Source organism: Elgaria multicarinata, chromosome 23, assembly GCF_023053635.1.
Source record: "Elgaria multicarinata webbii isolate HBS135686 ecotype San Diego chromosome 23, rElgMul1.1.pri, whole genome shotgun sequence".
In the NCBI taxonomy this organism is placed as follows: Eukaryota; Metazoa; Chordata; class Lepidosauria; order Squamata; family Anguidae; genus Elgaria; species Elgaria multicarinata.
In genome coordinates this window covers 5,712,180-5,736,437 of record NC_086193.1, presented here as the reverse complement: position 1 = coordinate 5,736,437, position 24,258 = coordinate 5,712,180, and the positions used below count along the sequence as shown (strand labels likewise).

Sequence of the window (24,258 nt, the reverse complement as noted above, 5' to 3'; positions counted from 1 at the left end):
AACACGTCTCACCTGCCGGCTGATCATGCCCAGTGCTGAACCCGGGACCACCAGTATCCAAAGCAGAAGTTTCTTCTGAGAGTATCGTTCAGGCTGAAATTGGAACTTTCGCACGCCTCCGAAGCAGAGTTTCTGCGGAAAACACACCCGCTTCTGCTGTGCAATTAGCACCAATCTGTCCAAGTTGCCTGTAGCTGAATTTATTTATTTATTTACTCTCCGTTTCTTCCCACCCATATTCAGCAGTCTGAATGTGCTTTCCTGGGGTAGGCTACAGGCGTAGCGGCAGCGAGCGGCCTGCTGCCCTCACTGAGCCTCGATCCCCAAGCTTTTCAACTAACGTCTTAAGTACAGGCTGAAAAGACGACCCATGAGTTCTAATCTTGTTTCTTTCATGGTTTCCAGGGCTCATCTGAGCCTGTCTTCCGGGCAGGGTTCAATTTCACTCTGAGCAGTCAGTTGCCTTCCTGCTCCTCAAGCAGGCACTGTTAGGCTCCGCCCTATCCAACCAGACCCCGCCCTTTTTCTTCCAGCATCCTCCGGGACTTCACTCTTGGTTAACACCGGCCACGACTCCCAGCGCGAACCAGTGTGATTTCACGGCTAGAGTGTTGGAGTGCCCCAGTTCAAATCTCCGCCTCAGCTGTGAAACTTATTGTCGCTACCTTACAGGGTTGTTGTGCAAACTGAATCGCAAGGGGGGGGTGGCAGAGAAACGTGTGTGTTGCTTTGAATGTCTTGTGGGAAAGGGGAGATATAAATAACTAAACCGAGTTGAAGATTCTTTGCTTCTCCATGATTGTGGCAAGTTAGCAGAAGAGGGCAATCTCCGGCCCATTCAGTAGCACTCTACAGCGCCACCAGTATAGGTGGCCAAGAGAGATATTGCAGCTACGAACTCAACAGGGAGAGGATTTGACCCTACACTGTGTCTGACTCTCACCTTCTAAAATCAAGTGGTATCTTTTTGTTTATTAAATTTTCTGTCGCCTTAGCCCAGCCTTCACCAACTTGGGGTCCCATAGATGTGTTGCCTTCAAGCCCCATCAGCCAACATTGATGGGCAGGGATGATGGGAATTGTAGGCAAAACATTCAGAGGGGCCCAGGTTGGAAAGGGCTGGACGGGTGGGGAAGAGATTAGGGCCGTGTGTTGATTCAAGAACGAATCTCAAATCGGGGGTGATTCGGACCTCCCGAAAACAGATCCAAAGCGAATCGGGGGAGGCCCGAAGCGAATCAGTCCCGATTCGGAAGGGCCGAATCAGGATCCGAAGCGAATTGGGGAGTCCGTGCCCAGCCCTAGAAGAAATCCAAAGACGGCCTTTCTCAATTAGAGCAATCATGACGCCCGTGTGGCTTGCTCTTCCTTGTTCAAAGGACTTGGCACCTTTGGCTGAGAGTTTTCTTTCCGGCTTTTATTTTTAAGTGGTATTGCTTTTGTTGCATAAGTGTTTCGTTTTGTTTTGACCTTGCCAAAGGAAGATGGGTATATAAATGCCGTGAATATGTAAATAAAATTATGTTTGGGAAGCAAGAACGGGGTGGTGGCCTTCTTGAAAATTCTGGTCGAGTCGTAGAGGGTGGAAATTGAGTTGGTAAATTCTCCATCCTTCTTCTCTGTCTTCGCCCGCACAGGTGTATCCACCCAACTCAGGTGATGAATACACCAGGGAACCGGCTGGCTACACACCTTCCAAACCCCCCAGCACTGTCTATCCTGGAGCCTTCTACATGCCAGGTAGGGAACCCGGGCCCAGGTAAATTAGCTATTGAGGAGTATTAGTCATAGTTGCGGTTTTGTTATTATTGTTAAGAACGTAAGAACATCAGAAGAGCCTTGCTGGATCCGACCGAGGGTCCATCTAGTCCAGCACTCTGTTCACACAGTGTCCAACCAGCCATCGGCCAGGGATGAACAAGCAGGACATGGTGCAACGGCACCCTCCTGCCCATGTTCCCCAGCAACTGGTGCACACAGGCTTATTGCCTCAAATACTGGAGATCGCACACAACTACCAGGGCTAGCAGCCATGGATAGCCTTCGCCTCCGGGAATTGATCCAACCCCCTTTTAAAGCCATCCAGATTGGTGGCCATCCCTACATCTTGTGGTCGTGAGTTCCATCATTTAACTATACACTATGTGAAGAAGTCCTTCCTTTTATTTGCCCTGAATCTCCCACCCATCACCTTCATGGGATGACCCTGTGTTCTAGTATTTTGAGAGAGGGAGAAAAATGTCTCCCGGTTCACATTCTCCATACCGTGGATAATTTTGTACACCTCTATCATGTCTCCCCTCAGCCTCCTCTTCTCCAAGCTAAACCATCCCAGTTGGTGTAACCTTCCCTCGTAGGGGAGATGTTCCAGCCCCTTAATCATTTTGCCCTTTTCTGCCCTTTTTCCAGCTCTATAATATCATTTTTTGGTGTGGTGACCAGACCAGTACACAGTACTCGAAGTGTACCTCTCTGGGGAGCTCATTCCACAACCGGGGTGCCACAGCAGAGAAGGCCCTGCTCCTAGTAGCCACCTGCCTAACTTCCTTTGGCAGGGGCTCATGGAGAAGGACCCCTGTGGATGACCTTAGGGTCCGGGCAGGTACATATGGGAGGAGGTGTTCCTTCAGATAGCCTGGCCCCAAGCCGTTTAGGGCTTTAAATGTTAATACCAGCACTTTGAATCGGGCCCGGACCTGGACTGGCAGCCAATGAAGCTGGAAAAGGACTGGCGTAATGTGATCTCGCCAGCCAGTCCCTGTTAGTAAACGGGCTGCCCTGTTTTGTACCAGCTGAAGCTTCCGGACCGTTTTCAAAGGCAGCCCCACGTATAACGCATTGCAGTAATCCAAACGAGAGGTTATCAGAGCATGGATCACTGCAGCTAGGCTATCTCCGTCCAGATAAGGAAACCAGGCGTGTGTTTCTCTGCAGATTTTAGCCACCGCTGCACTGAACGCACCCTCTGACCCCTGGAGGTTTTCCACCAGCCAGAGGCACCTTGCTAGCTGCTGTGGGATACGGGATGCTGGATGGATGGATCCCTTTGGTCTAACCCTGCAGGTTCACTTGCTCTCAGAAGTGTTTTAAATAGGGTGGATTTGATTAAAATCCGCTAAGGAGTGTGTAACAACTCACCTGCCGAATCAACTAGCCCTGAAAATGGATGGTGCTGGAGCATCGGGCCCATACCTGGCCATCGCCGGGGATGCGGGCCGTGGGGGCTACGCCGCGACGAGTAGGAGGGCCGCTGCGGTGGGCCTTGAAACCTAGGGCGCGGGCCCAGGTGGAGATCTTGGTGGTAGTATCAAATATTCAAACGAGAACGATTTATACCACTACTCAGAAAGACTCGATTTAATCATGTGACTCCCCCTTCCCAAAAGTGCACTCTATTCATTGAATTTTTTGGAACGTCGCACTTAAGAGGTAAAGTTCTGTGTACATCGATTTGCAAAGGCACAACGGGACTGTGATCCCTGCAGACCCAAATTCACAGTTTTGAGAACTGTAACACCAAGCAGCTGTGATTATTTATTTATTTATTTATTTATTACACTTCTATACCGCCCCCATAGCCAGGGCTCTCTGGGCGGTTTACAGACATTCTAAAATTAAGATAAAAACGAGTATACAAAATTTTAAATTCTAAAACACAGAACATATACGCATAAAGCATTAAAAACTGTTAAAAAAACTAAACATGAGTGATTAAGGTGTGCTGCCATATGCCTGGGCAAAGAGGAAAGTCTTAACCTGGCGCCGGAAAGATAGCAGCGTTGGCGCCAGGTGAGCCTCGTCAGAGAGATCGTTCCATAGTCGGGGGGCCACCACCGAAAAGGCCCTCTCCCTCATTGCCACACTCCGAGTCTCTCTCGGAGTAGGCACCCGGAGGAGGACCTTAGATAACTTCTAGATAGAAAAATTGCCCCATAATCTTACAGAAACCTCTAGAAGAGCATGACATGGTGAATGGATTCATGGAATTCATTTACCCAAGCATTTAAACATATACAGCCCCGTGCGCCACAATTAAAAACGAATTCTTCTTTCATGATGAATAACCTTTGGACTATAATGTCTCTTAAATAGAAAGCTATCTTTAGATAGATTTTTGTCCTCAAAAAGCATTTCATTAAAAAAAAACACCGATTTAAATTTTTTAAAAATCCGTTTTTGGTTTTTTTTTTTAAAAAAGTCAATGGTTTTTATCTGCCATTGTTTACCTTTGCAGGGGCATATGGAGGAGAAAAAGTAGGGGGGCGGCAGGTGGAAAAAGGGGAAGAAAAAGGGGCGTAAAAGACAACGTGTGTGTGTCTCTCTCCTTTGTGCCTTGCAGACGGGCTTCACGGCTCTGCGGATCTGTGGAGTTCCTCCAACGCCATGAGTCAATCCAACTACGGATCTATCTTGGGTGCTTCTTCCTCCCCACTCCCACAATCCGGCAGCTTCAGCGGTCTTCACCAGCACGAACGGATGGTAACGGAGGCTGGTGCACGGGGCGGCGGGCGGAACCCCGGGTCCGTGCAGATGGATACATCCATGCACACCCAAACATCCATGGTGGGTGTGGGTGGGGGCATTTGTGTCACACTGAATGGCGCATGTCTGGTTCCTGTTTTTATTTGTTTATTGGTATTACTGTATTTCTTCGATGCTAAGACGCACTTTTCCCCCCCATATAAGCATCTCTAAAAACGGGGTGCGTCTTAGAATCGCAGGTGCGATTATTAGTCTTAGAATCAAAGCTTTTTTTTCTGTTGGGGGTCCTGAAATTAGTGTGCGTCTTACAATCGAAGAAAGACGGTAATTCATTATTTTTTGATTACCTGCTTTTCGTTATAAAATTACCCTGAAGCAGGGTACTGAAACTCTGAAAGAATAACAAACGGCTTATCATAGAATCATAGAATAGCAGAGTTGGAAGGGGCCTACAAGGCCATCGAGTCCAACCCTCTGCTCAGTGCAGGAATCCACCCTAAAGCATCCCTGACAGATGCTTGTCCAGCTGCCTCTTGAAGGCCTCTAGTGTGGGAGAGCCCACAACCTCCCTAGGTCACTGGTTCCATTGTCGTACTGCTCTAACAGTCAGGAAGTTTTTCCTGATGTCCAGCCGGAATCTGGCTTCCTGTAACTTGAGCCCGTTATTCCGTGTCCTGCACTCTGGGAGGATCGAGAAGAGATCCTGGCCCTCCTCTGTGTGACAACCTTTTAAGTATTTGAAGAGTGCTCTCATGTCTCCCCTCAATCTTCTCTTCTTCAGGCTAAACATGCCCAGTTCTTTTAGTCTCTCTTCATAGGGCTTTGTTTCCAGACCCCTGATCATCCTAGTTGCCCTCCTCTGAACACGCTCCAGCTTGTCTGCGTCCTTCTTGATATTTCAGGGACTACTTGCTTAAATTCCTGGTCGCCCATAAAACTGGAACCTAAAATAGATTTCATATAACTCGGTTTACCCACGAAAGTATCACGTTTGGTATATTATATTTTAAAATACCGCATTCTGACAATAATCACAAATTTACTGAGTTTACTTCTAAATATATATATTTTTAAAAAAATTAATGGTAATTTTATGAGCAAACCAAGTGATGCGTTTATACATTTTAAGTACCTAAAGCAGCCAAGTGACTTTAGAACTGTAAAGAACGCTACAAAATAAGTGTTGCATATTTGTCACACACACCCCCCCCCCAAGAAGAAGAAGAGAACCTATTTTGTTTTTGCTTTTCTCCCATGACTTCAAAATTTCTGGAAATTTTGTGCAAGCAGGTTTGTAGTTTATTCCCACAGTCCATTCCCCGTGGATTTAAGCTCTAGTCCTGCAAGAGTTTAGAATATGAATCTTAAGTTCTTCACATGCTGCTTCTCTGCCTGCCATTTCTAAAGTTATCTAGAATTTATCTGCCCTTTTCTAGAATTATCTAGCATCCATCTGCCCTTTTCTGGAATCATGTAGCAAATATCTGCCTTTTCTAGAATTATCTAGCAATTATCTACCCTTTTTCTAGAATCATGTAGCAAATATCTGCCCTTTTTCTAGCATTATCTAGCATTTCTCTGCCCTTCTCTAGAATTATCTAGAATTTATCTGCCCTTTTTCTAGAATTATCTAGGATTCATCTGCCCTTTCTAGAATCATCTAGCAATTACCTGCCCTTTTTCTAGAATTATCTAGCATCCGTCTGCCTTTTTCTAGAATCATGTAGCAAATATCTGCCCCTTTTCTAGAATTATCTAGCAATTATCTGCCCTTTTTTTTCTAGAATCATGTAGCAGATATCTGCCCTTTTTCTAGAATTATCTAGAGTTTCTCTGCCCTTTTCTAGAATGATCTAGAGTTTCTCTGCCCTTTTCTAGAATTATCAGATGCATTCAGGAGAAGTCAACGGTGGCCTCCCATCCGTCTCTGGGTTTTCCTCAGCCTCCACTCAGTACGGAGTGTCCAGCCATACGCCTCCAATCGGCGGGACGGAGAGTGTGATGGGTAAGTTAGTTCCTGAGGCTGGTGTTTGATTTCAGGGTTTGTTCGTTTGATTGATTGATTGATTGATTGCATTTCTATACCGCCCAATAGCTGAAGCTCCCTGGCCTGTTCACCAAAATTTAAACCGTTGAAGTAGAAAACAAACAGTATAAAATACAATATGAAAGCACAACCAGCATAAAAGCAGCAGCGGTGCAGAAATACGAATTTTAAAATACAACTTTAAAACAGCCAAGTTAAAATTGAATTGATAGACTGTTCAAATGCTGAGAGAATCAAAAGGTCTTCAGCTGGCCTCTGAAAGAATATAGTGTAGGTGCCAGGCGAACCTCCTTAGGGAGCTCATTCCACAGCCGGGGTGCCACAGAAGAAAAGGCCCTGCTCCTGGTAGCCACCTGCCTCACTTCCTTTGGCAGGGGCTCGCGGAGAAGGACCCCTGAGGATGACCTTAGGGTCCGGGCAGGTCCATATGGGAGGAGGCGTTCCTTCAGATAGCCCGGCCCCAAGCCGTTTAGCGCTTTAAATGTTAATACCAGCACTTTCATAGAATCATAGAATAGTAGAGTTGGAAGGGGGCCTATAAGGCCATCGAGTCCAACGCCCTTTGAATCGGGCCCGGACCTAGACTGGCAGCCAACGAAGCTGGAAAAGGACGGGCGTGATGTGGTCTCGTGGGCCAGTCTGTACGATTCTTCGACCACCTTTCAAGCCTGTGTTCTTCCCTTTAGCGGTGCCGTTGGGAGTTCGTCGCGCTTAGGAGTGACGCAGAATTCCTTGGCTACCCATTTTCTGTTTTTGCCCGTTCCAGGTGAATTCCCAGTCTTTCCCTTTAGCGATCCTCCCCGTCCCTTTCCAACACATGTAGGTTAATCCCTCGTTGGGCAGGGAGGGTGGGGTGGGGGGCTGAAGGCAGTCACAGCCGCGCAGGCGAAAATAGATCTGTTTAGTTTTAAGCTGCTGTCTGGGAAACGTACGCAGTAATTCCTGCTCCCCTTGTGACGGTCAGACGCAAGGCTTCCATCCCTCGCACGGATATTACGCGTAGGCTTGGAAGCAGGGTTTTATTATACCCTCCCCTCCTCCCCGCAACCCCACAGGTCTCGGAGGGCGGAGGGGAACTTCACACACGTTTGCTCCTCAGGAGAAGCAGGCAAAGAAACAAGTGCTTGGCTCCGGAGAAGGTGCCACGCGGACGCACGCCCCCTTCCAAAGCAGCGATTTGGGATGCGTCCGGGAGATGCCATCGCTTGAGATCCAGAAAGAGGAGATAATGCAGATCAAAGGGGGGGGGAAGGAGGGCACGGGGCCGTCAGATCACAGCTAGGGAACGCCAGGGCCTGTCTTTCGAAGCGCCAGGCTCAAACCTAATCCCCCTCGCCCCATCGTGAACCTGTTACAAAACGCCTTTCCTGTTCACGGCTTCCCGGCAAGCGCGACGTCCGTAACTAAGGACCGCCACCACAACTCAAAAATGCCTTCCCCAAAACCTCCCGTGACCTTGAATTTCTGCAGACTTCAGCAGAGCAAGTGGGTTTATAAGAGGGGTTTTTTTTGGGGGGGGGGAATTAGGGGGTTTCCGGGACGGTGTGAAGGCCGAAATGTTGAACTGATCGGTTGGGTAGCTGGAGAATCATCAACACACACACACACACCCCGACATCCCCGAAATTTGCTTTGAGAGGAAGGCCTGGATCAAGAATAAAAAGAAGCGAATGGTGCATGAGTTCTTTTAGTTTGCATGAATTCTTCCTCTTCACTGCCAGGGAGGAGGAATCAAAAAATTGAGGCATACAGGTCCAGGCACAACCCTCTTGAAATTCTTCTGGGCTTTTAGGGAGGTACTGCCCATGTGCCTGTTTGCATTCTCTTCCCCTCCTTATTGTTTTATTATGATTTTATTAGAATGTAAGCCTAAGCGGCAGGGTCTTGCTATTTACTGTTTTACTGTTTTACTCTGTATAGCACCATGTACATTGATGGTGCTATATAAATAAATAAATAAATAAATAATAAATGCCCGGTTCAGCCATGAGGACTAGCAGCTTTTTAATTTTTCAAGGCAAGCCAGTAGTGGCTAAAATGTCAGACTGGGAGTCAGGAGGTCTGGGTTCGAGTCCCCACTCAGAAACCCACCGGGTGACTTTGGGCCAGTCGCAGACTCTCAGCCCAACCTACCTCACAGGGTGGCGGTTGTGAGGATGAAACGGAGGATTATTTACGCCGCCTTGGGTTCCTTGGAGGAAAAAAGGCAAGAATAAATAAAATAAATACTGTGTGGCAGAGGGCCTCCTGCTTTCTGGCTCTTGGGGTGTGTGAAAGGGTGGCCGTATCCCTCTGGACATGAAATTGATCTAAGCGGCTTTCTTACCCCACATTTCTGCCATTAACACCAAGCGTTACGTTTTTCTTTCTTCTTTTTTTCTCTCCTCCTCTCCTGCTTCAGGTAATCGGGGCACTACAGCTGGCAGTTCAGGGGACGCACTTGGAAAAGCATTAGCTTCGGTAAGCCTTGACAATGCGTTCTTCTAAAACCCAGCGATTTGCAAGCTCTAGGCCCTTTCGGCTTCTTCCGCTTTCACCCTGGGGGCTGGGTTCGATTCCTGAGACGCTCTTGAGGGCTGCGTCCCACTGGTGGGCGGGACCGAAGGCAAAATGGGCGGGGCCGAAATGCCTCCGCCGGTTTTGGCATGAAACTCTTCGTGCCGTAACTTGGCCTCCTTAGAGGCGTTTCAGCCTTTTAGAACTGGCTAAAAAACAGGCAAGAGACGAGGAACTACCAAATAACCAGGGGACAGAGCAATGGGGCAGGGTTATATGCGGAACTGAGGCGCTCCACCCCTGCTTTACAACGAACTCTGGCCACGAGGTGAGCAGAAGAAGCAACGATTCATTCTGTTACATGTTCTCTCCCCACGCTAAAAACAGGCTGGGTTTAACGTGTTGTCTGAACCCAGGATGGCTTGTTAACCATGCACTGTGGTTTATTTTTCTCGAGCAAGCCACCTTGAGAACCTACGGCTTGTTGTCTGGGTGTTCGGGGTGGCTAACCAGCCACGCTGCACGGTTAAGGCGCAACCTTGCGGAAAACACACTGCGTTCAGACAACGTGATAACCCACCATTCAACAACAACCCACCCTGGGCTGGGTTAGCATGTTGTGTGAACCCAGGAGTGATAAAGGTGCAAAACCAGGTGCAGTTCTTGCATTGAAATTTGACCTTGCTTCTTCTCTGTCCTCTTTCATCGTGCCAGAAGGAAACTCCTGTGTATTGCTGTGGTGTATTCACCTTGCACTGATATTTCTGTTCCTAGGTCTTCGTTTTGTACGTGTTTAAATGTTGATGCCGGTAGCGGCGTCCCTTTAGATATGTAAATAACTGATATGTAATAATCAGTTACATATCTACATATCAGTATTATTACGATATGTATTATTTACATATCAGTAATAACTGATATGTAAATACTGTTTAGACTTCACATGGTAAAGCTGGTAAGTAGTTAATTCTGTTGGGAGGGGGAGTGAGTGAATGGCGTTTTGGAGTGAATGCTGATTGTCTGTTGGATTTGAGTGTGTGACGGGGAATGACAGTATACTGTTTTCATGTCTCTGATGGTTTTTACGTTTTGTATATTTTTAATGTTTACTGTTTTTAGCTTTTGTGAAACGCCCAGAGAGCTTCGGCTGTGGGGCGGTATATAAATGTAAATAAATAAATAAATAAATAAAATAAATAAACAGTTGGCTCCAACCCGGCGCCTTCCAGATATATTGGACTACAACTCCCACCGTCCACATCTAGCATAGCTGTGCTGCCTGGGGAGAATGGGAGTTTTAGTCGAATACATCTAGAGGGCACGCAGTTCAGGGAAGGCTGGTGCACCTTTCAACCATCGTGGTGAATCCAGACGTTACTCAGATTCCTCCCTGATATACACTAGGGATGTGCTCCGCTTCTAATCGGACCGGCGAATTAGAAGCGGAGCGGGGGGCTTCGCCTGCCCTTAAGGCGGAGGCGAAGAGGATTGGGGGGCCGGCGGAGCGTGGCGAAGAGGATCGAGGTGAAGGCGGATCCTTCGCCTCGATCCGGAGCTCCGCCGGAAAGGTAAGTGGGGTTTACCGGGCCCTGCCACTGTCGCTGTCGCCCATGCGGCAACAGCGGCAGGGCCCGGTAAAACCCCCCCTCCTCTCCCTTACCTGCGTCCATCCGCAGTCCGTCGGCGTCTTCAATTGAGCCCGCGGTTCAACCAGGAAGTCTAGGCCGCACTTGCAGCCCAGACTTCCTGGTTGAACCGCGGGCTCAATTGAAGAAGCCGACGGACCGCGGATGGAGGCAGGTAAGGCCCCCCTCCCCCTTGGTCCCTTACCGGGCTCTACCTGGCGCCACTCCCCTCCACTGCGGAGCTCCGATTCGGAGCCGGAGCTCCGCGGCGAAGAGGAGCGGAGTATGGGCGGAGCGGCGTGGAGCGGGCCGATCCGAAATTTTCGGATCGGCCCGCGGGGCGGAGCGGGGGGTCCGTGGACACCCCTAATATACACTGATATAGCAGCTTTGGACATTTGCTTTAGCCGGCCTGGGCTTCTTTTCTCTGTCCCCCGAAATACATCCAAAATTAGTAAGAAGCAGCTCCAGAAAATGTTCTCGTTTGTTCCGCCCCGCACACTCAGGTCCTCTGGGAAGAATCTCCTTCAGCTAGCAAAAAGTAGATTAACAACTGTTACCCAGAGGACCTTCTCTTCTGCTGCTCCCAGACTGTGGAACGGCCTGCCGGAGGAGACTCGTCAACTTGACAGTCTACTAGCATTCAAGAAAGCTGTAAAGACTGATCTCTTCCGGCAGGCCTATCCAGGGGAATTTTAGGATATTTTAAAAAAGTTTTTAGGCAGGGCTGGTGCCAGACTATTTTGCGCCCTAGGCAGGTGAGCTGCTTTCACCCACCCCCACCCCAGCGTACCTGGACGTGGGTGCCATCTCGCCCGCCCAGCCGAAGCAAAGCCAGGATACTGGGGTGGGTGGGGACGGCTTTGGAACAGCACGCCCGGAAGTCACCCTCTCAAAGCCGCTGTGGCAGAGTGGCTTCTGGGTGTGGCGTTAGGTGCCCCCCTTACCTTGGCGCTCTAGGCAGCCGCCTGAGTGGCCTCTACGGTAGCGCCAGCCCTGCTTTTAGCATGTTTTTAACAATGTATGTTATGTTTTAATTCAATACTATGTATTTTATCGTTTAGTGTCGTTGATCAAAATGGAGAGGCGGACAAAAAATAAATTTAGTAGTAGTAGTAGTATATCGTATTCTTTCGCTCACTGCTGTTCCCAAAACCCACCCTTCTTTTTCCCCTTTCAGATCTACTCCCCAGATCACTCTAGCAATAATTTCTCTTCAAACCCATCCACACCGGTGGGATCCCCTCAGGGAATAACAGGTAAGCCCGCTAAATTCTGCCAGGGTGTGGAGGAGAGAGCTAGAGCAGCGCTTTGCAGCAAAACAGCAGCTCCGAGCGGTCAATCCCAGCGTGAGAAGTTGGCGTTCCAAAGAGGGACGTCCTTAAAAGGTGGACAACCATTCTGAGGTCACCCAGTGCCACTTCCCGTGTCCAAATTCACTCCACCTACGGAAAGAGACATGACCTTTGTGACCGCTCCCTTTCTTTTTAAAAGAGTGCAGGCTGCTTTTTAGAAAAGGGAAATTTCCACTTAAAAATAATATGTCGCAGTTTGGCTCAGCGATACTACGAACGAGAAGGATCTTGGAATTGTTGCATATCGCAAGATGAATATGAGCCAACAGTGCGATGTGGCTGCAAGAAAGGCAAATGCTATTTTGGGCTGCATAAATAGAAGTATAGCTTCCAAAATCGCGCGAGGTACTGGTTCCTCTCTATTCGGCCCTGGTTAGGCCTCATCTAGAGTATTGCATCCAGTTCTGGGCTCCACAATTCAAGAAGGACGCAGACAAGCTGGAGCGTGTTCAGAGGAGGGCAACCAGGATGATCAGGGGTCTGGAAACAAAGCCCTATGAAGAGAGACTGAAAGAACTGGGCATGTTTAGCCTGGAGAAGAGAAGATGCAGGGGAGACATGATGGCACTCTTCAAAGACTTAAAAGGTTGTCACACAGAAGAGGGCCGGGATCTCTTCTCGATCCTCCCAGAGTGCAGGACACGGAATAACGGGGTCAAGTGACAGGAAGCCAGATTCCGGCTGGACATCAGGAAAAACTTCCTGAGTGTTAGAGCAGTACGACAAAACATCAGGAAAAACTTCCTGACTGTTAGAGCAGTGTGACAGTGGAACCAGTTACCTAGGGAGGTGGTGGGCTCTCCCACACTAGAGGCCTTCAAGAGGCAGCTGGACAACCACTTGTCAGGGATGCTTTAAGGTGGATTCCTGCATTGAGCAGGGGGTTGGACTGGATGGCCTTGTAGGCCCCTTCCAACTCTACTCTTCTATGATTCTATGTTTGTCCCCGCCCTCTTCGCAGAGATCTGCCGACCCAAGATGACTTCTCGTGGATTTGGTGAGCTTTCTCTCACCTTCAATCCTGGCTACGTGACTCTGAAAAATAGCCCCATTTCGTTCCTTTGGGTGCTTAAAGAAAAGAAGGGAAAACATAAGGACGGTCTTAGGATGTAACGAAGGCGTATTCTTACATGTTCTCTCCCCACGCTAAAAACAAAACCTGCAGGCTGGGTTTAATGTATTGTCTGAACGCAGGATGGCTTGTTCACCATGCACTGTGGTTTATGTTTCTTGAGCAAGCCACCTTGAGAACCCATGGCTTGTTGTTGGGGCGTTCAGGATGGTTAACAAACCACGCTGCACAGTTAAGGCGCAACCCTGCGGAAAACACACTGCGTTCAGACAACGTGGTAACCCACCATCCAACAACAACCCGCCCTGGGCTTGGGTTAGCATGTTGTGTGAACCCAGGAGTGATAAAGGTGCAAAACCAGGTGCAGTTCTTGCCTTGAAATTTAACCTTGCTTCTTCTCTGTCCTGGGTGGGTTAGCCTGTTGTGTGAACCCCGGAGTTGTGCAGTTCTTGCATTGAAATTTAACCTTGCTTCTGTTTCATTGCGCCAGAAGGAACGTACTAAAAACCACGTTTTCTTCTGCTGCTTAAACGTTTGTGATGCCAACAGTCCTTGGACTCTTTTAAAACTACAATTACGCGCTTGATCTTGCCTGGAGAACCCAGAAATGTGGATCAGAGGGAACGGACTTCACAAGAGGGCAGCTGCCAGCTCGTACGGAGGCTGGATACTGGGCCTCTTCCATGGTTGAGGCGCTAACTCTGAGCGTAGAAATGCTTAATGGCACATTTCTCAGGCTTTATTGATCTGGCTTTAAGCATGAAACTTTGTAACAATTTTATTTTTATATTATTTTTTTTACATCTCCCAGATTTGGGGGGATTGAGACAGAAAATACCCTGATGCCTACTAAATCTTCCTCTCTCCCATTTTCAAAGTTTGGGGTGATCAGGAGAGAGAGAATCGATGGATTGAAGTTTGTGATTCGCTGGCTCCATCTAGTGTTGCATGGAGGAGTTGCATTTGAACAGATCACTTCCATATAGAGTTCAAATATATGGTGCTCCGAACTCTGTGTTGTAGCTTTGCAGCTGCATCGGATACTTCTGCTTATTTGGTGAAAACTGACCCATCTGAGGGTCCATCCTCTTTTCTCCCCCCTCCACCAACATCATTTATTACAAACTAAAATCATAGTAGAGTTGAAAGGGTCCTCTAAGGCCATCGAGTCCAACCCCCTGCTCAGTGCAGGAATCCACCCTTAAAGCATCCCTGACAGATGGCTGTCCAGCTGCCTCTTGAAGGTCTCTAGTGTGGGAGAGCCCACGACCTCCCTAGGTAACTGATTCCATTGTCGTACTGCTCTAACAGTCCTGAAGGTCTTTCCTGATGTTTTGTCGTACTGCTCTAACAGTCAGGAAGTTTTTTCCCGCTGTCCAGCCAGAATCTGGCTTCCTGTAACTTGAGCCTATTATTCCATCTCCTGCACTCTGGGAGGATCGAGAAGAGATCCTGGCCCTCCTCTGTGGGACAACTTTTCATAAGGTGGATAAAGTTTGTTTTCACCCCCTCTCCTTTCATATACAGATGAAAAATGAAAAACGTTGGCAGTAGATTCTGGTTGAACAACATACCATTGGTCTGTGACTGCCACAAGATGTCTTCAATAGTGGCTTAGAGAAATTCATGGGAGAGGAAGAGGAGGTCCATAAACAGCTATTATTCCCCATGGCCATACGAATGGCTCCAGATCATAGAATCATAGAATAGCATTGTTGGAAGGGGCCTACAAGGCCATCAAGTCCAACCCCCTGCTCAATGCAGGAATCCACCCTAAAGCATCCCTGACAGATGGTTGTCCAGAGGCATTCTCCCTCTGAATACCAAGTGCTGTACGTTGTCCTTCATTCTCTGCTCGTTCCGATGGTGGGTGCAAAGCCAGAACACCACCTTGCTTGGATCATAGAATCGTAGAGTTGGAAGGGACCTAAAAGGCCATCCAGTCCAACCCCCTGCTCAATGCAAGAGCAAGGATGGTTGGGGGAGCACAGCCTAGCACAGTTGAGCGCATTGAGCCCCTGAGTGATGCTGATTAGGGGAGGTGGGAATTGGAATCCCTTGACATGAGGCAGCAGGAATTGGAGCAAGCCCTTCTGAGCAGTGAGAACTTGACAGCACAACAGCCGTGGACTATTCTTTGTGTGTCCCTGAGGTCGCCCCTGGACGGAAATAACATCAAGGGCTATTTTTACAACAACAACAACAATAATAATAATTGTTACAACACAAATGCAAACACCTTAAAATACATAAAACTAGTTAAAACATTTAAAACTAATACATTATTATAAGCAGCACGTTATTAAAAGGCTCCACAATTCAAGAAGGACGCAGACAAGCTGGAGCGTGTTCAGAAGAGGGCAACCAGGTTGATCAGGGGTCTGGAAACAAAGCCCTATGAAGAGAGACTGAAAGAACTGGGCATGTTTAGCCTGGAGAAGAGAAGATTGAGGGGAGACATGATAGCACTCATCAAATACTTAAAAGGTTGTCACACAGAGGAGGGCCAGGATCTCTTCTCGATCCTCCCAGAGTGCAGGACACGGAATAACAGGCTCAAGTTACAGGAAGCCAGATTCCAGCTGGACATCAGGAAAAACTTCCTGACTGTTAGAGCAGTACGACAATGGAACCAGTTACCTAGGGAGGTGGTGGCCTCTCCCACACTAGAGGCCTTCAAGAGGCAGCTGGACAACCATCTCTCAGGGATGCTTTAGGGTGGATTCCTGCATGGAGCAGGGGGTTGGACTCGATGGCCTTATAGGCCCCTTCCAACTCTGCTATTCAATGATTCTATGATCTTAAAATTCCACTGCATAGGCCTGCCGGAAGAGATCAGTCTTTATGGCTTTCTTAAATTCCGGAAGGCTGTTAAGTTGACCAATCTCTCCCGGCAAGCCGTTCCACAAACTGACATATTCTAAGCCACCTTGAATTTTATTTTATCTTTTAAAGGTGGGGTGTACTTCTTAAAATGACGCTGATGAGTGATGCTGATGTTGAAAGTAGCAGCAGCAGCAGCATCTGGAATTCTGCCCTGAGTCCAGTTACAGCACTGACATTTGGCGATGCACGCTGTGTTGCCGTTTCACTTGGTGGTGAAAGGCGTCTAGTCCGGAGCTGACTCTCCGTCTGTCTTCTGCCCTAGGTTCTTCGCAATGGCCCCGAACCAGTGGACAGGGTGCCTTATCCCCGAGCTACGAAGGGACCCTCCATACATTGGTAAGCATCCCTGAACCTCCCCTGCACCATTGCTGCCTGCCATGATATGGCTATTGACCTCCATCCCTTGTACATGATGTCAGACGTCAGTGTCTTAGTAGCTGACTAAGTAGCTGACGCCTTTCCTTAGCCTTGGTTCCCCCATCAGTAAGACAGTGGCCCCGTTCAGAAGACACCACAGCTTTAACCTCAGTGGTTAAGCCAGAAAGCCGGGCTGTGTTCAGAAGACACCTTAAACCGTGGCGTTAACCACAGTGACTAAAGCAAAAAGCCTTATTCACACTGTTTGAAGCCATGGTTTAAGATATTAGCCTGGTTCAGACAACACGCTAAACCAGGCTGCTTAACCACAAAATGGTGGACGGAATGCATTGACCTTCATAAACCATGTTTAAGCATTCTGTTACCCATTTTGTGGTTAAGCAGCCTGGTTTAGCGTGTGGTCTGAACCAGGCCAATATCTTAAACCATGGCTTTAACCAGGGTGAATAAGGCTTTTTGCTTTAGTCACCGTGGTTAAAGCCACGGTTTAAGGTGTCTTCTGAACACAGCCTGGCTTTCAGGCTTAACCAAAGTGGTTAAAGCCGTGGTTTAAAATGTCTTCTGAATGGTGCCAGTGTGGCGCAGTGGCTAACGTGTCGGACTGGGAGTCGGGAGATCCGGGTTCGAGTCCCCACTCGGCCATGGAAACCCACTGGGTGACTTTGGGCCAGTCACGGACTCTCAGCCCAGCCTACCTCACAGGGTTGTTGTTGTGAGGATAACATGGAGAGGAGGAGGATTATGTACGCCTTGGGTTCCTTGGAGGAAAAAATGCGGGCTATAAAAGTAATAAATAAATGTAGTAAATACTCACGCACACACTGAGGGTTGAGGGTTAAAGTGACCAAAGCCACTCAAATGAGTTTATTGAGCAAACACAGAGTTTAAGTACCAAAATCCTTGCTCCTTCTTCCCCCCTCCCTCCTGGCCGAAACCCCTTTGATCACCCTGCTTGTATCCTGAATCCACACTTTTAATCCCCTCTGTCCGCTGAGTCAGTCTGCCTGGTTGTGGATTCCGTGCTTAGCCTGGAAGTCTAGCAGGACAAGTCTAGGGTTGAACAACGGTCAATTAACTGGGAGGAAGATAACAGCAAAGCCCTGCTTCGCTCGGGCAGTCTTCTGTCAACGTAACTCTCCAGGCCTGTACTGTGATACTTCAAATAAATAAATAAGGCAGAGATTGTCATGACTTAACTGCTGCCAATGGGAGTGGGGAAAGGAGGCCTTGCAATCGAACCCCAACACACACACACTCACACTCACACCAGAGTAGGATCCTCTGTTTCATCTCCCCTTCTTTCCTCCAGCAAAACAAAATGGAAGACCACTTGGATGAAGCCATCCACGTGCTGAGGAGCCACGCGGTGGGCCAGAACAACCACCGGGAGATCCACGACTTGTTGGCCTCCGCGTCTGCGCACAGCACCTCCGTGGGCAGCCTCAGCCAGTCCTTCCCCCCTGCCTCTGTCTTGCCGATCGCCAATCGGCACTCAAACCTGGTAAGCGTGGGGCGGTGTGGGCCTCAGCCAGTCCTTCCCCCCTGCCTCTGTCATGAAAGAATAATGTGCACTGTTTTTAACTTTTGTAAACTGCCCAGAGAGCTTCGGCTATGGGGCGGTCTATAAATGTAATAAATAAATAAATAAATAAATAAATAAATAAATAAAAGAAATAATAAGCCATTGTTAGGATGCTGATCCCTTTGCAGCAAATAGAAGAAGAAGAAGAAGAAGAAGAAGAAGAAGAAGAAGAAGAAGAAGAAGTGTGCCTGTTTAGAACGTGGTTATGTAGTCAACACGATAAGGAAAGGATCACACAACTTGCTAAGTCATGGTTCACACGACATATTTATTTATTTATTTATTTGTTTGTTTAGAATACTTATATACCGCTCCCCATTGAAAAATTTCGGAGCGGAGTACAAGGTGAAATGAAAATAAAAACAGAATAAAACAGTTAAAACAAAATTTAAAAGAAGCAATAGCAGTAATCCGAGGCTGCATGTTAAAGAAAGGCTTCTTGGAATAAAGATGTTTTCAGGAGGCGCCGAAAGGAGTACAAGGGTGGAGCCTGCCTGACCTCCAGACATAGTGACCCCGTTCAGACCACACGCTAAACCATGCTGCTTAACCACAAAATGGTTAAGGGAACGCTTAACCATGGTTTACGGTGTCGTCTGACACACGTTTTCCCGAACCACATTGGCCCCGTTCAGACCGCACGCTAAACCATGCTGCTTAACCACAAAATGGTTAAGGGAACGCTTAACCATGGTTTACGGTGTCGTCTGACACACGTTTTCCCGAACCACATTGGCCCCGTTCAGACCGCACGCTAAACCATGCTGCTTAGCCACAAAATGGTTAAGGGAACGCTTAACCATGGTTTACGGTGTCGTCTGACACACGTTTTCCCGAACCACATTGGCCCCGTTCAGACCGCACGCTAAACCATGCTGCTTAACCACAAAATGGTTAAGGGAACGCTTAACCATGGTTTACGGTGTCGTCTGACACACGTTTTCCCGAACCACATTGGCCCCGTTCAGACCACACGCTAAACCATGCTGCTTAGCCACAAAATGGTTAAGGGAACGCTTAACCATGGTTTACGGTGTCGTCTGACACACGTTTTCCCTAACCACATTGTCCCCGTTCACACGCTAAACCATGCTGCTTAACCACAAAATTCCTTTAACCATTTTGTGGTTCCATCCAGCTAAGCAAAGAATAAAAGAGGAGTAAAAAAAGAATTTTGATTCTTTGGATCAGTAACTTACGGCATTTTGTGGTTAAGCAGCATGGTTTAGCGTGCTGCTTAACCATAAGGCAGAAGGCATCAGGGTGCCAATCTTTTTATTTGTAGGTTGAAGAGCCTGACGCGTTTCGGCCTGTGTCCTTTCAAGGCCTTCTTCAGGGGGTGTTGTAAGAAGATGTCTGCAAAAATCTTATTATCAGCAGAAGGTCTTTCTCAGATTGTTAATCGCGACTCTGAGAAAGACATTATGTTGATAAGAAGAACTTTGCAGACGTCTTCGGTTCCTTGCCCAGCCTGGGCGAATCATCCTTCTTCCAGCCTCAGTTGCCTTATCTGTAAAATGGAAACTATTGCGAGTGCTTATTGTGCAGACCTAAAACGATTGTGTGTGGTTCTTTTTGCAAGTTACGAAAACAACCAAGTGTTTTTCAAGCAGACGCATTTTTCAACAATGGCTTTGCAGACCGTCGGGGCTTTTAAAAATAGCTGGTGGTTCTCCTATTCAAAAGCTTGCAAAATCTGAAGGCAGGGATGCCTTAGCCTTAGAGGGCTGCTTATTTCTCTGAGCAACAGGTGGACTGGAAAAGTAGTTCACAGGGCTCAGAAGCGTCCTCCCCTTTAGGGTGGATTCCTGCATTGAGCAGGGGGTTGGACTTGATGGCCTTTTAGGCCCCTTCCAACTCTACTGTTCTATGATTCTATGATCTCTGGAAAGCCTGCTTATGATGTGCACGTGGGATTTCATGCTTCAAGCCCATTCCTGCTGTCATAAGGGCTAGGAACTTGTTTTCCGACAACGACAATGAAGCAAAAGCAGAACGCTGTTTTATGCACCCATTCCAAGCTCAGTGTGACTGCAGAATGATGACTCACCTTCTTGTGCTCTCTCTCTCATGGCAGGTGGCAGGAGGTCACCCTGAAGATGGCCTCTCCAACAATCCCAGCCTCCTCCACAACCACGTTGCTCTCCCCGCCCAGACCAGCTCGCTCCCAGATCTCAACAGAGGCCAGTCTTCAGATGCCTTCAGCGGTAAGGTTGGGTTGTGTGTCTTCCTTTGAGGCTCCAAGTCCCAGAGTCCTTTTCAGCAGGAAAAACAGACGGGGCCGGTTGTGAGATTGGACCAAGGCCCTGCCACGGGCGACTGGACACATCCACCATAGAAGTTCACAAGCAGCATGTAACGTTTAGTCTGGAGAAGAGAAGATTGAGGGGAGACGTGGTAGCACTCTCCAAATACTTGAAAGGTTGTCACGCAGAGGAGGGCCAGGATCTCTTCTCGGTCATCCCAGAGTGCAGGACATGGACTAATAGGCTCAAGTTACAGGAACTAGGTAACTGGTTCCATTGTCATACTGCTCTAACAGTCAGGAAGTTTTTCCTGATGTCCAGCCGGAATCTGGCTTCCTGTAAGTTGAGCCCGTTATTCCGTGTCCTGCACTCTGGGAGGATCGAGAAGAGATCCTGGCCCTCCTCTGTATGACAACCTTTCCAGTATTTGAAGATCTACTCGGATGAGTTAAAGGGGGCGTTTGACGATTGCATCCAGAGTCTCAGACGGCCCAGCTGCAACCGTGCTCATGTGCCGCTCCGGTTCCTTTGCAGGCTTGACGGGGGGTCTGGGGAGGGCCAGCGTCTCGTCCGGCGCCAGCGACATCAAGCGGGAAGACAAGGAGGACGACGAGAATGCCTCCGTGGCCGACAACTCGGAGGAGGAGAAGAAGGAACTGAAGGCATCGCGCAACAGAACAAGGTGCTCAATAAACAGGTCTTGACCTTTCTCTCTTTCCCTTCCGGGGCCGGCGGGGGTGGGTGGGCGGATCTGGCATGGGGGAAGGGGGTGTAAGGTAAAGCAGCCCCCCCCCTCCGGGGACCCTCAGGGTTTTCAGGCAGGGCGGGGTTCATGAGCAGGGCTGGAAGAAACAACGGCAAATCAGCCGCAAACTCTACGGCAAACGTCGAAGCCCAAGCTTCTCTGTCAAAGTGGCAGGAGGCATTGTGGGGAAATACGTCAGGGTTTCGAGGGAGATGGCATCTGTCATTTTCCAGCCCTGGCTATGAGCTGCAGTGGTTATTTAACCCATTTGTGTTTTCATATTTTTGTCCGGGGTGTGTGTGCGTGCGTGCGTGCGTGCTTTCAAACCTCCTTGTTGACGTGATGGGGAGGAAACAGAAAATGCGCTCTGTTTTTCTGAGCCGCTCCGTCTGCGTTTTCCACACCTGCCTTCCAAGTACCCTCGGCACATCCGCCGTCCCCTTCTTGCAAAGGCTTCTGGGTAGAGAATGTTCTAGGGCTGCATGCGTTGGGTCCTTTCTGTCACCCGAGGGAATTGCCAGGCGTGTCCCGGGCCGTCCCTAACGCTCCCCTACAGCTCCATGACTCAAGCGATAGTTGGCGTAAACCTCCGTCTTCCAAAGCAGCGTCTCCACATTTACTGATCTTCCCGGAGCGCTCCTGACACACCAGTACGCGTCTGAGGATCTCCGGGGGGGGGGGGTTCCTGGAACACCGTTTATAAGCCGCTGACCCTGAGGGGGTGCGGAACGGAAGAAGAACGGATTTCCACCCCTTCCGGTTCAGTGCTAACTTTTGAAAAACTTGGTGGTGTGGGGGGGATGCGCTTTGATTTTGTAATGTTTTTAGTCTGTGTGTGTGTGTGTGTGTGTGTGTAAATGTTTTCGTTTTTTAAAAATGTGAACCTGTTCCGGTGCCGAGGTGTGCACACGAGAAAAATGTCCCCCCCCTCCTTGTTTCATTCTTATTTCAAATTATCAGTCAAGATGAGGATGAGGAAGACGACCTTCTTCCCCCAGAGCAAAAAGCCGAGCGAGAGAAAGAGAGGCGGGTAGCCAATAACGCCCGCGAGCGCCTGCGGGTCCGCGACATCAACGAGGCCTTTAAAGAGCTCGGTCGCATGTGCCAGCTGCACCTTAACAGCGAAAAGCCTCAGACCAAACTGCTCATTCTGCACCAGGCCGTGTCGGTTATTCTGAATCTGGAACAACAAGTTAGAGGTCAGTGGAGGCTTCCGACGGGGTGACGTTTCGGAACGGCATGGGGCTGTCTGTTTTGTCCTTCCGCGCCCGGCCCGCGCCGTGGGGGCCCGCCCGCCCGGCTCCTCTCCACCTTGCTGACGCACCCCTCGGACTCTCGCGAACCCTTTTTGACGGGGGGGGCGCCTTTTTGGTTTTGCGTTTTACTTCTCTCTCTCTCTCTCTCTCTTCCGTTTTGTTTTTTAAATTACTTTATTTTACTGTTAAGTTTTGCATCCTTCGCTCTCTCCCATTTTGCATTTGGAACAGGAAGCAATGCGTTGCGCTCTCTGCATGCCGTCCTTGCGCCTGTGTGGGGTTCTCCCCCCCCATCCCTTTACTTTGGCTGCTCTGCTGTGTAGCACTTGGGGACCGCAATACCTGATCGAACGCCTCTCCCGACATGAACCTCCCCGTACACTGCGCTCAACATCTAACATCCTCCTCCGAGTGCCTACCCCGAGGGAAGCTTGGAGGATGGCAACAAGGGAGAGGGCCTTTTCAGTGGTGGCCCCCCCAATTATGGAATGATCTCCCTGTTGAGGCTCGCCTGGCGCCAATACTGTTATCTTCCAGGCGCCAGGTCAAGACTTTTCTCTTCTCCCAGGCGTTTAACAGCATTTAACAATCGCTAAGTTGGTTTTTTAACGGACCCCAGAATTGTTGTTTTAAATGGATACTGCTGTTTTTTATACTGTTGTTTTAAAGTTTTTGATGGTTTTTAAATTTTGTATACCTTTTTAATGTTGACCGTTTTTAACTTTTGTGAACCGCCCAGAGAGCTTTGGCTGTGGGGCGGGATATAAATGTAATAAATAAATGAAGGGCAGTTTGTTCTGCTCCTCAGCACGCTTCTTGCCCGAAATCGGGGAAGAGAAGCCCGATAGGTTGGAGAGGGTGGAAGTTCACACTCCGGAGAGGGCGGAAGTTCACACTCCGGAGAGGACGGAAGTTCACACTCCAGAGAGGGCGGAAGTTCACACTCTGGAGAGGGCAGAAGTTCACACTCCGGAGAGGGCGGAAGTTCATACTCCGGAGAGGGCGGAAGTTCACACTCCAGAGAGGCGGAAGTTCACACTCCGGAGAGGGCGGAAGTTCACACTCCGGAGAGGGCGGAAGTTCACACTCCGGAGAGAGCGGAAGTTTATTTTTTTATTTATTTTACTGCATTTGTATTCCGCCCCATAGCCGAAGCTCTCTGGGCAGTTCACGTAAGATAAAACATTTAAAAACCATATAGAAGGATTAAAAAACACAAAACAGGCAAAATCCACACACATTTAAAACCACTCTATGAACTTTAGAAACAATGAGCCCCCCAAAAAAAGCCAGACCCAGGCTCATTACCTATTGCTAAATGCCTGGGAGAAGAGAAAAGGCTTGACCTGGTGCCGAAAAGATGACAATGTCGTTGCCAGGCGGGCCTCGTCAGGGAGACTGTTCTGCAGTTGGAGGGCCACCACTGAGAAGGCCCTCTCTCTTGTGGCCGCCCGCTGAGCTTCCCTTGGAGAAGGCGCCCGCAGGAGGACGTCCACGCTCTCGTGCATAGAACTCCTAGGATGAGTTTACAAGAAAGCCACACGGAGAGAATTCCTGTTGAGAACTTATCATTCCGCCCCTCCTTGACCCCCACACACCAGCACTTTTTCTTATAAAGGCATCCTAAACGTTAAACCCGCGGGCACCGCGGTGGGGAAGTCCTCAACGTTGTGAAACGAATGGTGCCTTTTTTCAAATTTCCGGGGTTCCCTGGATGCCCAACCCACCACCGTCATCACCAACAGCAGTTTCTCGGCTTTTGTGCAGTTTTCTTCCCCGTTGCGAAAGCCGAGAACACCCCTCCTGAAGCTTAGCGGCTGGCAGGAAGAGCTGTCCGCTAAACGATGCCTGTCATTTGGGCCCCGCCCCTTGCCCCTCCCACTCTTGGTCTCTGGTCCTGGAGGGCTTCTCCGAAACGGAATTCCATAGTGGTTTCTCAGCCCTGGTGCGGCAGGGTCTCAGACCCGCTGGTTCTGTAGGTGCTTGGCTGATGCCTGAGGATGGCTTTCCTTTCCTCTCTCTCTCTTTCCCTGCCATGACATTCCAACTTGGAGCCTTTTTACGTGTCCCGGCTTCCCACCCAAAATG

At 48.9% G+C, this 24,258-nt stretch overlaps 1 protein-coding gene across 17 annotated transcripts in view; it reads left to right on the top strand.

The window, feature by feature from the left end:
- Window positions 1-24,258, top strand: part of TCF3 (transcription factor 3) — a 133,748-nt gene that overhangs the window by 90,571 nt on the left and 18,919 nt on the right. For 5 of the 17 annotated variants that reach the window (XM_063147192.1, XM_063147189.1, XM_063147188.1 and 2 more), the window contains exons 9-17: window positions 1,638-1,740; window positions 4,340-4,479; window positions 6,361-6,487; window positions 8,931-8,989; window positions 11,831-11,909; window positions 16,226-16,299; window positions 17,651-17,842; window positions 20,001-20,130; window positions 20,704-20,851. In XM_063147192.1, coding sequence (XP_063003262.1) covers window positions 1,638-1,740; window positions 4,340-4,479; window positions 6,361-6,487; window positions 8,931-8,989; window positions 11,831-11,909; window positions 16,226-16,299; window positions 17,651-17,842; window positions 20,001-20,130; window positions 20,704-20,851 — 1,052 coding nt within the window. Of the gene's footprint in view, window positions 1-1,637; window positions 1,741-4,339; window positions 4,480-6,360; window positions 6,488-8,930; window positions 8,990-11,830; window positions 11,910-16,225; window positions 16,300-17,650; window positions 17,843-19,997; window positions 20,131-20,703; window positions 20,867-21,874; window positions 22,114-24,258 lie in introns of all 17 variants that reach the window. The other 12 variants (XM_063147179.1, XM_063147178.1, XM_063147177.1 and 9 more) reach the window with 6 other exon arrangements.